Source organism: Bubalus kerabau, chromosome 7 (assembly GCF_029407905.1).
Source record: "Bubalus kerabau isolate K-KA32 ecotype Philippines breed swamp buffalo chromosome 7, PCC_UOA_SB_1v2, whole genome shotgun sequence".
Taxonomy (NCBI): Eukaryota; Metazoa; Chordata; class Mammalia; order Artiodactyla; family Bovidae; genus Bubalus; species Bubalus kerabau.
Window position 1 is genome coordinate 95450034 of NC_073630.1, and position 21506 is coordinate 95471539.

The 21506-nt window shown below is 37.0% G+C and overlaps 1 protein-coding gene across 1 annotated transcript in view; it reads right to left on the minus strand.

The window, feature by feature from the left end:
* The window catches only part of CCDC158 (coiled-coil domain containing 158), an 85401-nt gene that overhangs the window by 15764 nt on the left and 48131 nt on the right, over positions 1–21506 (minus strand). Inside the window, exons 16-19 of the mRNA XM_055588840.1 lie at positions 18687–18845; positions 17648–17740; positions 16757–16882; positions 3531–3688 (exon numbers count right to left, since the gene is read on the minus strand). Of these exons, the coding sequence (XP_055444815.1) occupies positions 3531–3688; positions 16757–16882; positions 17648–17740; positions 18687–18845 (536 nt within the window). The remainder of the gene's footprint in view (positions 1–3530; positions 3689–16756; positions 16883–17647; positions 17741–18686; positions 18846–21506) is intronic.

Consider the following 21506-nt stretch of genomic DNA (forward strand, 5'->3'; position numbering starts at 1 on the left):
TCCCCAATTATCTGGTCACATGTACAATTCTTAGGCAATGAATAAGATTCAGAATCTCAGATTCCTCTTACCTATGGCATATCACTAATCTCAGGCTTGATTCAGTAATGCAATCTCTTACTCTATCATCTTTCTATAGATAAATATAACCCTCAGTTAATTATACAAAGAATAATTTCCAGATTCCATGTATTTTTAGAATCAATTGCTCATATGTATTTAACTCTTCTTTAATGCACAAGGGTAGATTTTAGGTCTCCAAGTTTTTAAAAAGGGCTACCCATGGAGTTTGTCAACCTAGAAATGCTTTTGTTCCTGAACCTTTAAAAGCTTTAGGCTGAGTTTAGGCTTTGGTGACAAGGTCATTTGTAGAATTATAGCAAATTAACATAAATTCTCTAAAGGCAGGGGCCAAATATATTCATGTTCAACAGAGTCCAATATAGTCAAGCACATCTGTAGTGGGTGAAGTGATGGAATTTGATCAGGGAAGTCATGGTAATCTTGTGGAACGATTAGTTCTGGAAGCCAGGGGCTCTAATGTTTACTTTGTTTGCTTCTGACTTTGTCTCCTAGGAGGTGGCAATTCAATCTATGTCAATGTAATCATTGGTCAAATGAGCTTAATAAATACTGCCCCGGCGAAAGCATATTATAGAATTATGACAACAACCAAAGTGCTCTGCTATCCATAATAGCCAAGATATGGCAACAACTTAACTGTCCTTTGACAGACAAATGGATAAAGAAGATGCGGTACATACATATAGTGGAACACTAGTCAGCAAAAGAACAAAATAATGCCATCTGCAGCAACACAGATGCGACCAGAGATGATGATACTAAGTGAAACAAGTCAGAAAGAGAAAGACAAATACCACATGATATCACCTGTATCTGTAATCTAAACTATGACACAGATTGACCTAGCTATGAAACAGGGACAGAATGACAGACACAGAGAACAGGCTGCTGGTTGCCAAGGGAGAAGGAGGGTGGAAAAGGGAAGGAGTGGGAGTTTGGGGTCAGCAGACGTAAGCCTTTATATACAAAATACATAATCAACAAGGCCCTACTGTAGAGCATAGACACCTATATTCAATATCCCATGATAGACCATAATGGAAAAGAATATTTAAAACAGAGTGTACATGGATCTGTAAGTAAATCACTTTGCTATACAGCAGAAATTAAAACAACATTGTAAACCAACTATACTTCAACTTAAAAATCGAAACAAATAAGTAAAATGCATGACAACTTTTTTTAAAAAGTATTCTGCACACACAAGTGTTCTTGGATGGAGTGACAAGGGGATGTTTCTGATGTGATTCAGAGAATGCAATGTTATGTTAAGTAACCAGACAATCACTAATATTTTACTACTATCACTCATCTCACACGCTAGTAAAGTAATGCTCAAAATTCTCCAAGCCAGGCTTCAGCAATACGTGAACCGTGAACTTCCTGATGTTCAAGCTGGTTTTAGAAAAGGCAGAGGAACCAGAGATCAAATTTCCAACATCCGCTGGATCATGGAAAAAGCAAGAGAGTTCCAGAAAAAACATCTATTTCTGCTTTATTGACTATGCCAAAGCCTTTGACTGTGTGGATCACAATAAACTGTGGAAAATTCTTCATGAGATGGCAATACCAGACCACCTGACCTGCCTCTTGAGAAATCTGTATGCAGGTCAGGAAGCAACAGTTAGAACTGGACATGGAACAACAGACTGGTTCCAAATAGGAAAAGGAGTATGTCAAGGCTGTATATTGTCACCCTGTTTATTTAACTTCTATGCAGAGTACATCATGAGAAACGCTGGACTGGAAGAAGCACAAGCTGGAATCAAGATTGTCAGGAGAAATATCAATAACCTCAGATATGCAGATGACACCACCCTTATGGCAGAAAGTGAAGAGGAACTCAAAAGCCTCTTGATGAAAGTGAAAGTGGAGAGTGAAAAAATTGGCTTAAAGCTCAACATTCAGAAAACAAAGATCATGGCATCTGTTCCCATCACTTCATGGGAAATAGATGGGGAAACAGTGGAAACAGTGTCAGACTTTATTTTTGGGGGCTCCAAAATCACTGCAGATGGTGACTGCAGCCATGAAATTAAAAGATGCTTACTCCTTGGAAGGAAAGTTATGACCAACCTAGATAGCATATTCAAAAGCAGAGACATTATTTTGCCAACAAAGGTCCATCTAGTCAAGGCTATGGTTTTTCCAGTGGTCATGTATGGATGTGAGAGTTGGACTGTGAAGAAGGCTGAGCGCCGAAGAATTGATGCTTTTGAACTGTGGTGTTGGAGAAGACTCTTTAGAGTCCCTTGGACTGCAAGGAGATCCAACCAGTCCATTCTGAAGGAGATCAGCCCTGGGATTTCTTTGGAAGGAATGATGCTAAAGCTGAAACTCCAGTACTTTGGCCACCTCATGTGAAGAGTTGACTCATTGGAAAAGACTCTGATGCTGGGAGGGATTGGGGGCAGGAGGAGAAGGGGACGACAGAGGATGAGATGGCTGGATGGCATCACTGACTCGATGGACGTGAGTCTGAGTGAACTCTGGGAGTTGGTGATGGACAGGGAGGCCTGGCATGCTGCGATTCATGGGGTCACAAAGAGTTGGACACGACTGAGCGACTGAACTGAACTGAACTATTAACAAATATTATTAGTAAAACAGACAAATCCAATTAATATTTTGCTACCTCAGGTTAATAAACACTATCTGAATATCTTAAAGAAACTGGAGATTGTTTACATATAAGCATTGTGTCATAGAGTATGATTTTGAGATATTTGCTATATAACCAAGAAACAAATGTTACAAAAGTGGGTTGTTATAATACTAACAACATATAATTAATGTTGTAATGCTAATAATATAGTATATATACTGTGCTAAAATCCTCTAAGTTAATTTAATAATAGCATACATTAAAATTTTAAAACACTATTTGATTTCTGTAAGTACATGCAGTCAGTGGCTGGTAGACTGGTTGAATCACTTTTTGGATCTGACTTTATATTAATTTAAGTCACTGGCATGGATGCCTAGAGAGCCAAAGCTTTCCAATTACTTTATATTTGAGGAGTATGCAGTTCTCAGGGTTCAAGTTTTAGCTCCACCATACGTGGCTGTAGGTAAGTCAACCTTTTGGAACTTGTGGTTTTCTTATTTTTAAAATGGGATAAATAAATCCTGCTCTGTCTTGTCTCAAACAGTTGCTGTGATAATCAAGTAAGATTATGGATGTGAAATTTGCTGGGAACTATAAATTACTGTATGACTGTAACTTTGGGTCACACTTTGCCCTAATTTCTGAATAGAACAAATAATATTTTCTCTCGATATCAAGTAGTTTCACTTCTGCTAACTCCTCTACTTTCATATCATTTTTCCTGGTAATGTCCTCATACCCCTCAAAGTTAATGTAACCTCCACCTCCCATGTAGACAACGTGATGGCCAACCACTGTTGAGGGACACTTTCCCACTCTGAAGCACATTCAGTCTTACACAGCCACAAAGGAGACCCCCAGAGATGGTGCTCTCCCGTCTTCTTCGCTCTTGCCCAGAGGAACGGCTGGCTCCTCGTTGATCACACTTCTCAACTCCTGGAGAAGCTGTTTCAAGTCCCTCGTTGGATCTTCCTTTGCGTTAGGTTTCATAGAGTGCTGAATTAAAACAATTTACAAGACAAGGACACTTTGTTTTTTTCAGATTTGAATGCCATTTCCTATTATAAAATTAATTCAACTGGTAAATTATGGAGGAGAAAAAGAGGAAATAAAAAACCTGTAATCTTACTACACAGAGATAAATCAATAATATCCAATCAACACAGTGCTATATCTAATTCATAAATGCATATAGCTACTTATGGGCTTCCCAGGTGGTGCTAGTGGTAAAGAACCTGCCTGCCAATGCAAGAGACTTAAGAGCTGCAGGTTCAATTCCTGAGTCAGGAAGATCCCCTGGAGGGCAGCATGGCAACCCACTTCAGTATTCTTGCCTGGAGAATCCCATGGACAGAGGAGCCTGGCAGGCTACAGTTCATAGCATCAAAAAGAGTCAGACACAACTGAAGTGACTTAGCATGCATGTACATGCCTATTTATACATATATATATAAGCTACAGAGAAGGCAATGGCACCCCACTTCAGTACTCTTGCCTGGAAAATCCCACGGGCAGAGGAGCCTGGTAGGCTGCAGTCCATGGGGTCGCTAAGAGTCGGACACGACTGAGCGACTTCACTTTCACTTTTCACTTTCATGCATTGGAGAAGGAAATGGCAACCCACTCCAGTGTTCTTGCCTGGAGAATCCCAGGGACGGGGGAGCCTGGTGGGCTGCCGTCTATGGGGTCGCACAGAGTCGGACACGACTGAAGTGACTTAGCAGCATATATAAACTAAACTATACAGGATTAAACTATACACATCTATTTAGAATACAAATTCTATTCAAGTTCCCATAGACTATAAACTAGGAGGCACTGGAACATATCCAGGGACATAAAACAAGGTGGAAAAATTTCATGGTCTAAAGGTATTGAAACTATAGAGTCTGTTCTCTTATCACTGTGGAATTATGGTTAGAAATCAATATCAAAAGGTATTTGAAAATAACCCACAAATTTTCAAGTGCAATGTGACATTTACCAAGAGAGATCTTTGGTTTAGCCAAGAGAGATCTTTTGATTTAGCTCTTTAATAAAGCCACTGATTGAGCCTTTATTACTCTCAATAAAGTTAGAGGACTGAAAAAACACAGAAGGTGATTACAGAGAAGAAAGCATTTAAATGAGAAATTAATATCAAAGATATTTTTAAAACCCTGTGCATGTGGAAATTAAATATCCACTTTTAAATGATGGGTGTATCTAAGAAGCTGTAACAAGGAAAATTAGAAAATATTTGTAACAGAAAAAAGATGAAAAGAGAATTTACCAGAATTTGTTCATATAGTTGAAACTACTCAATGCAACTAAATACGATGTGGAATCTTGAATAAGATATGAAAACAAATAATGGACACTAGTATAAAATTTTGTGAAATTTGAACAAAATCTGTACTTTAGTTAGTAACACTGTATTATATATGTTAATCTCCTTTTTCTTTTTTACAACATAGTGAAATAATTAACAATTTTTTTTAACTTTAACAATATGGTATGGACATCTTACCATGCCATTAAATATTTATAACTATATCCAGGTAAAATAATTTCAATAATTTGTTAAGGGATGAACTAATTTTATAAAGCTATAGAATTTTAGAAGTAAGGGACCCTCTAGCAATGAGTGAATCTAGCCCCCCCCACCACTTTATTGATGAGGAAAGAGACATTTAACATTTTCAAACTATGTTGCTGCTGCTGCTGCTGCTAAGTCGCTTCAGTCGTGTCTTGACTCTGTGCGACCCCATAGATGGCAGCCCACCAGGCTCCCCCATTCCTGGGATTCTCAAGGCAAGAACACTGGAGTGGGTTGCCATTTCCTTCTCCAATGCATGAAAGTGAAAAGTAAAAGTGAAGTCGCTCAGTCGTGTCCGACTCTTCCTGACCCCATGGACTGCAGCCCACCAGGCTCCTCCATCCATGGGATTTTCCAATCAAGAGTACTGGAGTGGGTTGCCATAGCCTTCTCCGCAAACTATGTTAGTTGGGGAATAATATTAAAAGATTTTTCAGGTAGCTAGTGTTCCTCAATGAATATTTATAATATAAAAAGAAGCACAGATGTTCCCAATAGGCACACAAAGAGAGGAAACCTAATAATAATCAGAGGTTGCCCTGGTGAGCAGGTGGACTTAGCTGGAGGATACTCATGGCTAAAGCATCATAAAGCTATTTTAGCCAGAAGTGTCTGACCCAAGGTAGAGTTACACCTGCCAGACATACAGGTTGTTGAAGGATAAACACTGCAAAATTTTTGTTCTTTAGGCTTTACTTTTCTAGGGTCCATGCCAATCAAGTGTTGATGCTACTGATATAACCCTCACATTGTCCTTCCCTTCCTATTCCCACTGATAAACCACATAAAATATCCAGTTGAAGATGTCAAGAGTTCTAACTAACTGAATGTGTGGTAAGTATGATTTTACCAGTTTACTGATGGTCATCTTACTGAGAAATTACCATGATGAGTTCAGAGTTTCATAAATTAAGATTCCATTAAATTTTATTTCATTGATTTAAAATATAGAAAGATGTGAACCATTTTTAATAGCTTTTACTTTTTAGAGAATTTTTAGGTTCACAGCAAAAATGAGTAGAAGGTACAGAGACTTCCCATATACTGTACATGCTGAACCAGTTTCTTAATCATGAATAAAAGCATTTGTTGCTTATAAGCAGATCCAGTTTCACCAAACACAGGCTTTGTTCTTGTCCTAGCCCTGGTGGACCTCATATCTGATGTGGAATAAAACTTCAGAAGACTTATCTTATTGCAATATTCAGTCACTTCAGTTCTAACCTTGAAATCTCAATATAACACCTGGACCTTCATATCTTCTGCCCAGTAGGAAGTTTACTTAATAAGCTTTGTTATTAAAAAATTTTAAGCCCATGACACTTATTATAAATTATCAGTGTAATAACCTACAAACAAATTCATAAAGTTTATTTCATTATAACAAGGGAAATGCTTCTTTTAGTCTCCATTTCCTAATCTGTAAAAATGGGGGAAATAACACTTACTTTATAAGGATGGCATAAGGAATGAGAAGTACTTAATGTATGCATAGTAAGTACTCAAAAAAGGCTGGTTTCCACTTCCTTCTCCCCTTAGCATAAAAACACATGAAGTATCTTATATGCTTCATATTTACGGATTTAGAGTAACCAGAAAGGTTAACATGACAATGTATATAGTGTGTTAGTACCAGGACAGTCACAAAGAAGATGTCATCAGGGTTAGCTGTGCAGTCTAGCTACTATGCTCCCCTTGATATCTTGACAAACTGATTCTAAAGCGTATATGGGAAGGCCAAAACCTCAGAACAGGAAAGACAACAGTGAAGGTGGACAAAGCTGGAGAACTGCCATTTCCCAGGTTCAAGATTTACTGTAATAAGACAGTGCCGTACTGGTAAAAGAATAGACAAATAGACTGATGGGACAGAATAAAATAAAGATCCCAGAAACAGTCCTATACAAATATAGTCAACTGGTCTTCAACAAAGGAGCAAAGGTATTTCAGTAGAGAAAAGGCAGTATTTTCTTTTTTTTTTTAATTTTATTTTTAAACTTTACAAAATTGTATTAGTTTTGCCAAAATATCAAAATAAATCCGCCACAGGTATACATGTGTTCCCCATCCTGAACCCTCCTCCCTCCTCCCTCCCCATACCATCCCTCTGGGTCGTCCCAGTGTACTAGCCCCAAGCATCCAGTATCGTGCATCGAACCTGGACTGGCAACTCGTTTCATACATGATAACAAATGGTACTGGAACAACTGGCCATCCACACGCATTAAAAAAATGAATCTAGATACAGACCTTATATTTTTCACAAAATTTAACTCAGTGACTCATGGACCTAAATATAAAATGCCAGACTATAAAACTCTAGAGGATAATACAGGAGAAAATTTAGATGACTTTGGGATTCATGATGACTTTTTAGATACAAATCAAAAGCATGATCCATGAAAGAAATGCATCAGTAAGTTGGACTTTTTAATCTTAAAAACTTTTCCTTGCAAAAAGATAGTTAAAAATGGAAACAAAAATCACAGACTGGCAGAAAATCTTTTCAAAACACATAAGTGACAAAAGACTGGTAGCTAAAATATACCTCCAAAAAGAACTTTAAACTCAACAGTAAGAAAAAATTTTAAACACCCATTAAAAAACGGGCAAACGTTTGGAACAGACATCTCACTATAAAAAATATGTAGAAGGCAAATAAGCATATGAAAATATGCTCAACATCATATTTCATTAAGGAATTTCAAATTAAAACTATAAGATATCACACTACATTCCTATTATCTAAGCTAAAATCTGAACACTGACAACACCAAATGTTGACAAGGATGGGGAGCAATAGGAACTCTCGTTCACTGCTGGTGAGACTGCAGAATGGTGCAGCCACTTTGAAAGACAGTTTGGTAGTTCCTTATAAAACTAAACATGCTTGTACTATAAAATGCAGCAACCATGCTCTGTAGCATTTACCTAAATTTACAGAGTTGAAAACTTATGTCTATGCAAAACCTGGACATAGATGTTTATAGCAGGTTTATTCATAACTTGCCAAAACTTGGTAGCAATCAAGATATCCTTCAATAAGTGGCTGGATAAACTGTGGTACATCCATACTATGAAATATTATTCAGTAAAAAAAGAAATTAACTATTAAAGGATGGAAAGATACGAAAAAATCTTGCAAGCATATTGCTAAGTGAAAGAAGCCAATCTGAAAAGACCATCACTAGATGACTCTGGTTATATGACATTCTGGAAAAGACAAAAATATGAAGACAGTAAAAAGATCACTGGTTGCCAGGGGCTCAGGGGAAGGGAGCAACAGATGAAAAGGTGAAGCACAGGGCATTTTTTGAGCAGTTAAACTATTCTGTGTAATACAGTAATGGTGGATATATATCATCATACATATGTCAAAATGCACAAAATGTACAATATGAGGAGCATGTGATGTTCAGTAGTGTCTGACTCTTTGCTCTCCTTTGGACTGTAGCCTGCCAGATTTCTCTGTCCATAGGATTTTTCAGGCAAGAATACTGGAGTGGGTAGCCATTTCCTACTCCAGGGGATTTTCCCGACCCATCAATCAAACTCATGTCTCCTGTGTCACCTGCATTGCAGGTAGGTTCTTTACCCACTGAGCCCTCAGGGAAGCCCCACAATATAAGGAGTGAGCCCCAATGAAAATTATAGACTTTAGTTAATAACAATGTATCAATATTGGTTTAACAATTATAACAAAGGTACCACATGAATGCAATGGGCTGGTAATAGAGGAAGCTGGGGAGAGAGAGGACAGCAAAGAGAATCTATGGGAACTCTCTCTAGTTTCTGCTCAGTTTTCTGTAAGGCTAAAACCACTCTAAAAAAAGTCTATTAATTTTAGAACAGAAATTGTGAACTTTGGAAGTAAAAATGACAACATAAAGTCATATCAATTTATATGTTTATCAGTAAGGTGTGATAGAAAAGTGGCCATTATACCATACCCTTCCCATTACCATTGACCATTCTGTACACAAAATTGTTTGTTTTAGCTTTAATATGTAATAATTATTAACTGATTATAAATGAGCTTGAACATTTTTCATGTTTATGGACTATATGCATTTCTTTTGGACTATATACATGTCTTTTCTATACTTTTCTTTTAGAATATATGCTATCTTTTTCCAGGTATGTAAAAACTCTTTATATTTTATATTAACCCTTTGTTTACTAGAAATATTTTTCTAGTTTGTGATTTCAGTTTATGGTGGCTTCTGATTTAAGCTTCATTTACTCAAAATAGTCAATTATTCCTTTTCATGTCTGTAAATTTTATAATACTTTCACTTGTAATACTTTTCATTAAAAAGTTTATTTTTAATACTTTGATTCATATGGAACAAATTTTGATTTATAACATGAAGAAAATACACTTAAAAAATACACTTAGAAAATAGCTAGGAAATGAATGATTTAAAAACATTCTTTACATATGAGTGGCTGGTTATGTATGGCTGGTTATGACTATCTTGTCTGGCTGGTAAAGAAACAGCTACTTACAAGTTCTTCATGAGGTTACTGGAACCTATCAAAGAATCTTGCTCTCCCTCACTTCAATCCTTTGACCCTTAGGATATACATTAAGGCTATTTCTAGGGGACATACATTTTCAGGTTAAAACTTATACAAGCTTTTTGATTTCAAGGGACGAATATGAGCTTATACTGTTATTGTTAAACTTAAGCTTTATTTTGTGATTTGATTAGCTTCCTATTACATTTTGACTCTGAAACTGTCTTATGTCAGACTTGTTTCCAAAATAAATTGCAAATTATATCTCAAATGCATCTCCATCTTCTCCAAATACTGTTCTCTCTAATGGCCTTGAGTCCATTACAGGCAAACATGAGTTATAACTTAAGATAAGTAATGTCTAGGAGAGTGTGTGCTTCTCAACACATTCTATCTCCACTCTCCAAAGATAGAAGATAAATGAAAAAGCTAAAAATAAAAGCTTGATCTCATTCAGTTTGAATCAGACTATTCTATTTTAAGAATGCCTGACCAAATCCATCTCCTGTAATACTTATATTCCTGTCAGAAGATTGTAATAAAAATGGAATATGAATATACTATTTAGAATATAAATATATTATTTATATTGTATATTAAAAATGGGTGAATAGGAAACCAAAGCTATATAAAGTCTTCCTGAAAACCTTGCTCCCATCATGGGTCAAGCACAGCTAGCGCAAATCCCAGTGCATGTGTATGGAATCTGATATATAAATAAAATAAATTATATTATCCTGGAATTATTCTATTTTAAATGCTAAAATAATCTTTATCTAAAACTTTAATCTAGAATGCTTCTGTGTCAGGCTACCAATTATGTGTGTGTATCTGTGTATGTATGTATGTACATACACATACATACACACACGTTCTTGGTTTCTGAGCTTGGATCAATCAGATTAAAAAAAAAATGTTTTTTTCCCAATTCTACCATTTTCTCTTCTATTATTAATAACACTAGGGCAATCAACTGGATAATTTTAATGTTTTTGGACCTCTGAAATGGTATAATCCTCAGTCACAAGGACCTAATGAAATACACAATTAGTTCAGGTAGAGTATTTATTTACAGCATCATCTAATTATTTTTTTATAAGTAGCATTCAACTGTGTGGTGTACATAATCAGTACAGCAAACTAATTAAGAAGAAAATTCTAGATTCAGGCCATCTTGGTTAAGTTTTGGCACAACTGTATTTTTGGAGTGTGAACTCTGTATAACTCATTTAGCTTCTCCAAGCCTTAGTTTCTTTCTCTGAAAAATTGTTATAATAACAGCACTTACCTCATGTGGGTAGTTGTGAGGAATAAATTATATAATGTTTAGAAAGAATATCATACAGTGCCTGGTGTTCAGTAAATAATGACTATTGTTAGATTCATGGAACAAGAAGACTAAAATGAAATGAAATAAAGGGGCAATGCAGAACAATTCATTCAGTGATATTCTACTTTTGTTCCTTTAAACGTTAGACTTGGCATTTATGCCATTTATTTTAGTGTCACTAAAATGACACTAAAGAAATTAACAAGGATAAACAGGAAAAGAGAGATAATATTAGATGAGTAATGATGATAAAATCTGGGGAGATGAAAAGCAAATGGGTAATTCACAGCTAATTCAGTGGAACAAAGAAGCTAAAACATTAAGGACCTGCACAGAAATAGCCAAGAAACAGGGGACTGCTCTGCATCAGAGTATACCAGCAAGAAAGATTCAAGTAATGGAGGCCTCGTGCATTTCTGAAGGTCAGGGGAAGGCACAGGGCAGCAAAAATGGGAGGACTGGCTAAAAGCTTATGGCAGAAGCTGTGAGAATACTAGATGTTCTCCCCATGTGGTTGGGTAATAATTCATTCTTTTCCTCTAAATAAAATTAGAGGCTTAATCACTGGATGAGGTCGGACCAAAGGAATTTAAACTCTAAGAGGACACCTGGCATGGCAGAAGTAAGGCTGCAAACTGAAAATATAAACATAATAAATAAGACTATATAGATACACATGTACCCCAGGCTCCCTGTCCCACTCAGCTCTTCAGAACACTGGCAAACAGATTTATATCAACAAGTCAGTAGTAAGAGATTCTTTCTGTAGTGGGATTAACAGGACCAAGAAAAAAGTAAGATAGTTTTTGGGTCCCTTAGTTAAAAATTAATACCTAACCATCTGCTGCTGCTGCTGCTGCTAAGTCGCTTCAGTCGTGTCTGACTCTGTGAGACCACATAGACGGCAGCCCACCAGGCTCCCCCATCCCTGGGATTCTCTAGGCAAGAACACTGGAGTGGGGTGCCATTTCCTTCTCCAATGCAGGAAAGTGAAAGTGAAGTCGCTCAGTCATGTCCGACTCTTAGCAACCCCATGGACTGCAGCCCACCAGGCTCCTCCATCCATGGGATTCTCCAGGCAAGAGTACTGGAGTGGGGTGCCATTACTTAACCATCTACTAGTTGACAAATCCTGCGAACCTTACCAAATGCTTTTAATTAGTTTTTTAGGGCCTCAATTTTTTCATTTTTTAGGACGTCAATTTTAAGTATGAATGGACAGCTAGTGATTAGCAAACAGTGAAGAAAAAAGCTCCAACATGAAAGACAGACATCAAAACAAACAGAAAAAAATAAATTTGAAGAAACAGCAATAATTCAGGTAACAGAAGAGATTACTGAAAGACTGAAATTAATAGCTTTAAATGGAAATGAGAAAGTACCACTGCATTCACTAAAGAACATAAAACTATATAAAGAGCAGATTTAAAAAACAAAAAAGTCTCCTGGAAATTAAAAAAAAATGATATTCAGGAAAAAAAATTCAATAGGTATTTGGAAGACGGAGTTAAGGAGTCTTCCCAAAAGTTGGGAATAAAATACGAGGAGATAGAAATTGAAAGCCAAAATTAAAGAAGATTGGAGACTAAATCCAGGAGGCCTAATAGGTGACTTAACAGGAACTCCAGAAAGAACTGTAAAAGTGGAGGGAGAAAAGTTATCAAATAAATAATACAAGAAAATTTCTGAGAGGAAAGAACGTAAGAGCGCCTATACAGTGAAGGGAAAAAGACCCCCGGCAGAGATCACCCAGAAATGAATACTAGGGATGAAGAAAGGACTCCAAAAGCTTTGAGAAACAAACAGGTCACATACACAGGCCCTGGAATCAAAACAGCACAAAAGCAGCAGCATTTTGTGTATCAATCAGATATAAATGAAGAACAAAGGTATTTTCAGACATGCAAGGTTTTAAAACACGTAATGAATGAAATGCACCCTTTCACAGGAAACTGCTGCCTTATACAATCCCCGCCAAATGCGGGTGAGGCTGTGGAACTACAGGGACTCTCACTCGCTGCTGGTGGGAGTGTAAAATGGTACAACCACCCTGGAAGACAGTTTGGTAATTTCTTACAAAACTAAACAGATTCTTACCATATGACCCAGCAATCATGCTATCTGTATTTGCCCAGTGAAGTTTAAAACATATGTACACAAAAAACTGCACGTGGATGTTGACAGCAGTTCTATTAATAATTACCAAACCTTGGAAGCAACCCCAGTACCCTCCAGTAGATGAACAGACAAACTGTGGTACAATGAATTACTGTTCTGTGCTAAAAATAAATGACTACCAAGCCATGAAGAGACATGGAGGAAGCTTAAACGCACATTGCTTAGGTGAAAGAAGTCACTCTGAAAAGACAACATATGGTATGAGTCCAACTCAGTGGCATTCTGGAAAAGGTAAAACCAGGAGATAATAAAAGATCAGTGGTTGCCTGGTGTGGAAGGAGGATAAGGATCAGTAGGCAGAGCATAGAGAATTTTAGGATAGGAAAGTGAAAATACTGTGTTTGATATGATAATAATGGATATATATCAGTTCAGTTCAGTCACTCAGTCAACGTGTCTGACTCTTTGCGACCCCATGAATCGGTAATGACACATTTATAAACACTAGTACAAATCCATAGAATAGTACCACACCAAGAATAAACCCCAAGGTAAACCATGAACTTGGGGTGATTGTGATGTGTCTATGTAGGTTCATCCTTAATAACACATGTATCGTTACAGAGAATGATGCTGATAATGGGGAGGCTGTGCATGTGTGGGGGGCAAGAGGTATACGGGCAATCTCTGTATCCTCCTTTCAATTTTGGTGTGAATCTAAAACTTCTCTAAAAAATAAAGCCTTGAAAAAAAGAAAGCAAAAAGACCACACAAAATATGACTAGAAATCAAGAGAAACAATGGTTACAGTTCCACATGGGATTCAAACAATGGAGCTATAACACAGCAATTAAAAAAATAAAGTTATTTAATAGTACAAGTTTCAGAAGGAAACAAGAGAATGGGGCAGAAAAAAATAATCAAAAATATAAAAGATACAAATTTCCCCAAATCAGTGAAAGATATTGAGAGAGTCAGTTCCTAGGCAAGTTGATAGGGAGTCTAGGGGTCCCCAAGGAGAGAGGGGTCTGGAATTCTCAAGGAGGAAGAAAGGACAAACTTTTTTGTCTTTCTCTACATTCCTTAGGATTATATAACAATAATGTATCCTGCCTAAGGACAGTCTTTGGATTCAACCTTTTGTTATCTTAAAATGTTAATTATGGGAGTAGACCTGGTCTTTACAAGGATATATCTTGCCTGAGGACAGTGTTAGCTTAAGATGTAAATTATGGGAGTGGGTCTGATGAGGTCTTTGCAACCTCCAGACATTCTTTGGCTTATATAACTTCATTGTTAACACTAGCAAGCGGGTACTCTTTCTGCCCCCTTCTGATGCCTGTGTCAGAAGCTTTCTCTATCTCCTTTATACTTTAATAAAACTTTATTACACAAAAGCTCTGAGCGATCAAGCCTCGTCTCTGGCCCCGGATTGAATTCTTCTCCTCCGGGGGCCAAGAATCCCGGTGTATTCGCGTGATTCAACAACAACCTTTCAGTATCAATCCCAAATCCAGGGAGATCAGTGACCCACAAGAGATATAAAGAAGAATACACATAGGCACATCACATTCAAACTGCTTAAACCAAAATCTTCACAATGGTCAGAGAAAAAAAATTACCTTCAAAACAGCAACAGTAAGACTTAAACCTGACTTGTCAGTAGAAACAATGAAAACCTGTACCCAGTATTTTATCAGTACTATGAATTCATTCATCCATTAGACAAATATGTACTGAATATCTACCACACGCTAGATACTTTTCTACATACTCAGAACACATCAGTGAACAGAACAAAGAATGTATATTATATTTAATGTGTAAAATTATATAATAAACATATTTATAATAACATTTTTAAGGGAAGAAATTAATTGTATAAAACAGGCTTAACAATCTATTCAGAAAATACACTTCATTATTGCTGTTAGAATTATAACTCAAGTTTTTAATTTAACAGACTCATGACTAGTACTTTTTCAGTGATAGATGAGATTCTTTATAATCAAGTATAGTCTATGTATTAAAGAGCCTATCTTACTAGGCTGGCTTTTGGGTAATGAAAAGTCCATGAAAATTTAGAGCTGATCTTCTAGAAAACCCTAGAGATGATCCATAGTCCAGACTCCTCATTACAGATGAAAAGGCACAGTATTATTTAACTCAATTTCCAAGGTCCCACAAAGAAGTTAGAGACACATCTTAAGTCCCAGTGATTCCTGGTCAAATATGCTTTGTTGTTGTTCTTTGTTTGTTGTTAAGTTCATGGAGAGATGGGTTTAATTTAATTTTTATTAATGTAACATGCATATAGTTTTAAAAGTAAAATGATTTATGACACTTAAAAAGCAGCAATTTTCTTCCCTTTCTCTGCCTACCTACAATTTCCAGTCTCCAGAGAGAACCATGTTTAACTTCTAATATTAATAATACTGGGCTTCCCTTGTAGCTCAGTCAGTAAAGAATCTGCCTGCAAAGAAGGAGACCCCGGTTTGAATCCTGGGTTGGGAAGATCCCCTGGAGAAGGAAATGGCAACCCACTCCAGTATTCTTGCTCGGAGAGCTCCATGGACAGAGGAGCCTGGCGGGCTACAGTCCACGGGGTCTCAAGAGGTGGACACGACTTAGTGACTAAACCACCAACCACTACCACCATTAATAATGTTATTTTGTTTGACAAAAGAATGTTATTGTGTGACAGCTTATCAGTCATATACCTCGTGTATGTGAAAGGAGTCCATTTCAACTTGTTCATTCTGCATGCTTTATATTCAAGGCACAGGCAGAATAACTGGTAGGCTACCAGTGACCTTGTTGCTATACCTACAATAGGACTATTAACTAAAGAAATGGATTTTCATGAGTGATTTATGAAATATGTCTCATTTCTTTGGAGCTGGAGCTGAATACTGGTTGCAAGGGATTAGTGGTATGATAAATACATATAACTTCAGAGAAGAGAAAATCTGAGTTTTATACTGTGCATATTTTTTCCTAAGCTTTAATAGTACAAAAGGTTAAACTAAAAAAATTTCAAACTCTCTAATATTTTAACTAAAGAGAGTAACAATTTGAATATTAATAGAATCTTTATGATTATAAATAAGTCCACATATAGGTCATGAAGAGATAATATACAGCAAATCATTTTCATCTTAGTAGAGTACTACAATACAAATAATTTGCCTTTGGCATTTGAAGTGATGCTTATTTTAGCCATCTCAACATTGGCTTTGTACACTGAATGCTTATGATACAAAAATATCAATACAGGTTACTAAATAATTTACTTTAATAATTATTGTTTACATTAATATCACTATTTCATGTTTTGTTTTTTTCCCAGAGAAAATACCAAAGAAAGAAAAACCTTTCTGTTCACCTGGTCTGTATAAATTTAAATTCTAAAAACTGAAAATGTCATAACTACAGGTTTATTTTTTTAAATGAAATTATTCTCAATTATTTACATATTATGCCATTTGCATCACAAACTATAAGACAAGTGACTTACATGAGACAGGAAGCTGGCTGTAGACTGGGAAGATGGAACATTGGAATGAGAACGAGCAGCAGGTGATGGCTGTAGAAGGCGTGGTTTCACAGCAGAATTTGAGGTGTATCCAGGGCCCTGCAGTTCCTGGAAGACAGTATACATGTGAGCAAAATAACTGTCAACCTACAGCTGGAACTGTGAAATCAAAATGTATTTTTGCAAATAAATTTCAGTCTTACATGTTGAACCCCTAAAAATTTGAAGCCCAAGTATTAAGCAAGATGCATGTTATTCTTTGGGGACTAATGTTGGGCTTAGCAAGAGGCCTTCACACTTGTGAATGATGTAAGCATTCCAGGTGGGAAGCGGCATCTCCAATCAGAGGCTACTACATTGGTTTTAACTCGGCCAAACACTCCACACCAGTTCTGACATACTACTGAGAAGGTTCCTCTCCAACTATGGGAAGGTATCCAGTATTGCAACTTTGAAGTATGTCCGCACTTCTAAAATATATTCAAAAAACAAATATATTTCAGTGGAAAATGTACTATTTTTAAAGCACACCTGACTTGTCATGCAAATGACCTCATTTTTGCTATTCTCCAAACAAGTCAAACACGTTTGACCGCCTCCTGTATGCAAACCTCTGGTTCCCCAAGGTAAGTACTTCTGTGCTTCCTTCACGCAATATAAACCTAACATAAAGCATGATGCTTCAACGTGTTACTATATAGGAAAAGGATAGGTATAGTAGGTACAATGTAAAGATTTTATAATTGTTAATATCAGATAATGTTAAAAGTACACTTGAAATCATCTAAGATACATGAAGAAAACCTAAAAGTATATCAAACCAAGGCTTACATTTTGCTTAAATAACTATTTAATGAAAACAAAAGACCTTACTTTTACATCCAATGTGTGTTGAAGTTTTAGGCGCACAGATTCTTGTTCCTGACGCTGTATTATATCTTGACATTCTGCAAACTGCAAAGATGCCTACAATCAAGCAACCACATGTGGTTTATCCTCCATTCTTCATGCAGTTTTATTAACGTATATGTACAGAATCACCATCTCTTCAAGGAAACTTCCCTCCATTCCTAGCATAGTGTATTACATTTATCTATTTACTTATCTGTTTTATTCAGAAAACTGAGAGTTATTGGAGGTCATGTCTTTGTAGCCCCAGCATCTATATGGCGTTTAGTAGGTGAAGGATATGCAAAAGAATGAATGAACTAAGGATGAAATGAGCAAACAGCTTTAGCAATGGTAAAAATATTTGCATAAAGATAACCACAACTGAAATTTGTTGAGCCCATATATCATGTTCTAAGTCCTAAGTTTGCATAGGTGGGAACACAGACCATGTTCTGTCACCACGGAGGCTCTGATGTCTCAAGAAGCAAGGACTAGTTTTGGTATACAGTATTTTCAGGTTTCCAGAGTTTTCAGGTGACACAAAGAGAGATTCCTCCTCTACAATATAAGGAAGGACAAATGTAGTGTCATCACTGATCTTCTCAGTCATTAAGCTGCATTCTCTACCTGCACTTTCTGAACTCCACAAAGTGCCACACATTAGCATTACTTTGTCTTTTTATTGATATTATTAACAGACTGTATTCTACCAAGTACTGAAATCCTTCTTTGAAGGTAAATTAGACTGGTGGTGTTTTAAATTATTCAGGCCACAGAGGATACCAGAAGCATCTCACATCTTGTATTTTACTGCTCTTATGTTCATGTTAGCAAAAAAAAAGATAATTTTGTAAAAAGTATGCATCATGATTTGTTCTTAAAGCTCAGCCCTCTCTACAGGATATAGTTCTTCCTTGTGTGAGATGACTGGGACACAATCCAATTTGACAGATTTGGTGTCTGTCAACATGGAGCTTTCCTGTTATTTGTTAACTACTGTATATATTTAGTTAATAACCACCTTATCAAGAGCAACTTCCATATTAGCAACCTTTTCTTTCAATCGGCGCTCCTGAGATCGCAGGACTTCTAGTTCTCCAGCCATCTTGTTTTTCTCCGTTGCAACAGTACTCAATTCCTGGCTTAATTTTGTCTTCTCTTCTTTTAGAAAATGCTTCTCCTACAATTATACAGGAGCAAATATCAGAAATGATATGGTGATGTAGATGCTGAAGCACACACACATCATTTCTCTTATCCTAGATTTGTTCATTTTACTCTTCCATTATTTGCCAATTTGGAACTTAAGGCAGGAGGGGAGAAAAAAGTGGTAAATAACAAAGACACAGCAAATAAGTCCATGTAATGAGTGTGTGTGCGTTCAGTCACTTAGTCATGTCTGACTCTATGTGACCCCATGGACTGTAGCCCGCCAGGCTCCTCTGACCATGGGATTTTCCCAAGCAAGAATACTGGAGTGAGTTGCCATTTCCTTCTCCCAGGATCTTCCTGACCCAGGGATTGAACCCGCATATCTGGTGTCTCCTACACTGCAGGCAAATTCTTTACTGCTGAGCTACCAGGAAAGACCTGTGAGAGGTATAACAAATGTATGTGCATATTTGTCAATATTTAGCCTCATTCTAAAAAAGCATTGCAGCATTTTGGGAAGGGAAAAAGCAACTGCTTTAGTTGCCCTCATTTTCTATATATGTTGTTTACCTTTTCATTGGCATTATGGTCAGTTCTATTATAACTCTTCTTCTGAAAGTGCAAGTCTATTCCAAAGACTGACTATTCAAGACAGTATGGTATGGCACAAAGACAGAAATATAGATCAATGGAACAAAATAGAAAGCCCAGAGATAAACCCACGCACCTATGGACACCTTATCTTTGACAAAGGAGGCAAGAATATACAATGGATTAAAGACAATCTCTTTAACAAGTGGTGCTGGGAAAACTGGTCAACCACTTTTAAAAGAATGAAACTAGAATACTGTCTAACACCATTCACAAAAATAAACTCAAAATGGATTAAAGATCTAAACGTAAGACCAGAAACTATAAAACTCCTAGAGGAGAACGTAGGCAAAACACTCTCTGACATACATCACAGCAGGATCCTCTATGACCCACCTCCCAGAATACTGGAAATAAAAGCAAAAATAATCAAATGGGACCTAATTAACCTTAAAAGCTTCTGCACAACAAAGGAAACTATAAGCAAGGTGAAAAGACAGCCTTCAGAATGGGAGAAAATAATAGCAAATGAGGCAACTGACAAACAACTAATCTCAAAAATATACAAGCAACTCCTACAGCTCAATTCCAGAAAAATAAATGACCCAATCAAAAAATGGGCCAAAGAACTAAATAGACATTTCTCCAAAGAAGACATACAGATGGCTAACAGACACATGAAAAGATGCTCAACATCACTCATTATCAGAGAAATGCAAATCAAAACCACAATGAGGTACCATTTCACGCCAGTCAGAATGGCTGCGATCCAAAAGTCTACAAGCAATAAATGCTGGAGAGGGTGTGGAGAAAAGGGAACCCTCTTACACTGTTGGTGGGAATGCAAACTAGTACAGCCACTATGGAGAACAGTGTGGAGATTCCTTAAAAAACTGGAAACAGAACTGCCATATGACCCAGCAATCCCACTGCTGGGCATACACACCGAGGAAACCAGAATTGAAAGAGACACGTGTACCCCAATGTTCATCACAGCACTGTTTATAATAGCCAGGACATGGAAGCAACCTAGATGCCTATCAGCAGACGAATGGATAAGAAAGCTGTGGTACATATACACAATGGAGTATTACTCAGCCATTAAAAAGAATACATTTGAATCAGTTCTAATGAGGTAGATGAAACTGGAGCCTATTATACAGAGTGAAGTAAGCCAGAAAGAAAAAGACCAATACAGTATACTAATGCATATATATGGAATTTAGAAAGATGGTAATGATAACCCTGTATGCGAGACAGCAAAAGAGACATAGATGTATAGAACAGTCTTTTGGACTCTGTGGGAGAGGGTGAGGGTGGGATGATTTGGGAGAATGACATTGAAACATGTATAATATCATATAAGAAACTAATCGTCAGTCCAGGTTCGATACAGGATGCTTGGGGCTGGTGCACTGGGATGACCCAGAGGGATGGTACGGAGAGGGAGGTGGGATGGGGGTTCAGGATAGGCAAAACCAATACAATATTGTAAAGTAATTAGCCTCCAATTAAAATAAATAAATTTAAATTTAAAAAAAAAAACAAAGACTGACTATTCCCTGATTGATGTATCAGGGAATATTTGAGCACAACACAGATTTCACCTTTACTAATGCAAAAGTAGGAAGTCAAGAAACACCTGGAGAAGCAGGAAAATTTGGCCTTGGAATACGGAATGAAGCAGGGCAAAGACTAATAAAGTTTTGCCAAGAAAATGCACTGGTCATAACAAACACCCTCTTCCAACAACACAAGAGAAGACTCTATACATGGACATCACCAGATGGTCAACACCGAAATCAGATTGATTATATTCTTTGCAGCCAAAGATGGAGAAGCTCTATACAGTCAGCAAAAACAAGACCAGGAGCTGACTGTGGTTCAGACCATGAACTCCTTATTGCCAAATTCAGACTGAAATTGAAGAAAGTAGGGAAAACCACTAGACCATTCAGGTATGACCTAAATCAAAGCCCTTATGATTATACAGTGGAAGTGAGACATAGATAGATAGAGTGCCTGATGAACTATGGAATGAGGTTGGTGACATTGTACAGGAGACAGGGATCAAGACCATTCCCATAGAAAAGAAATG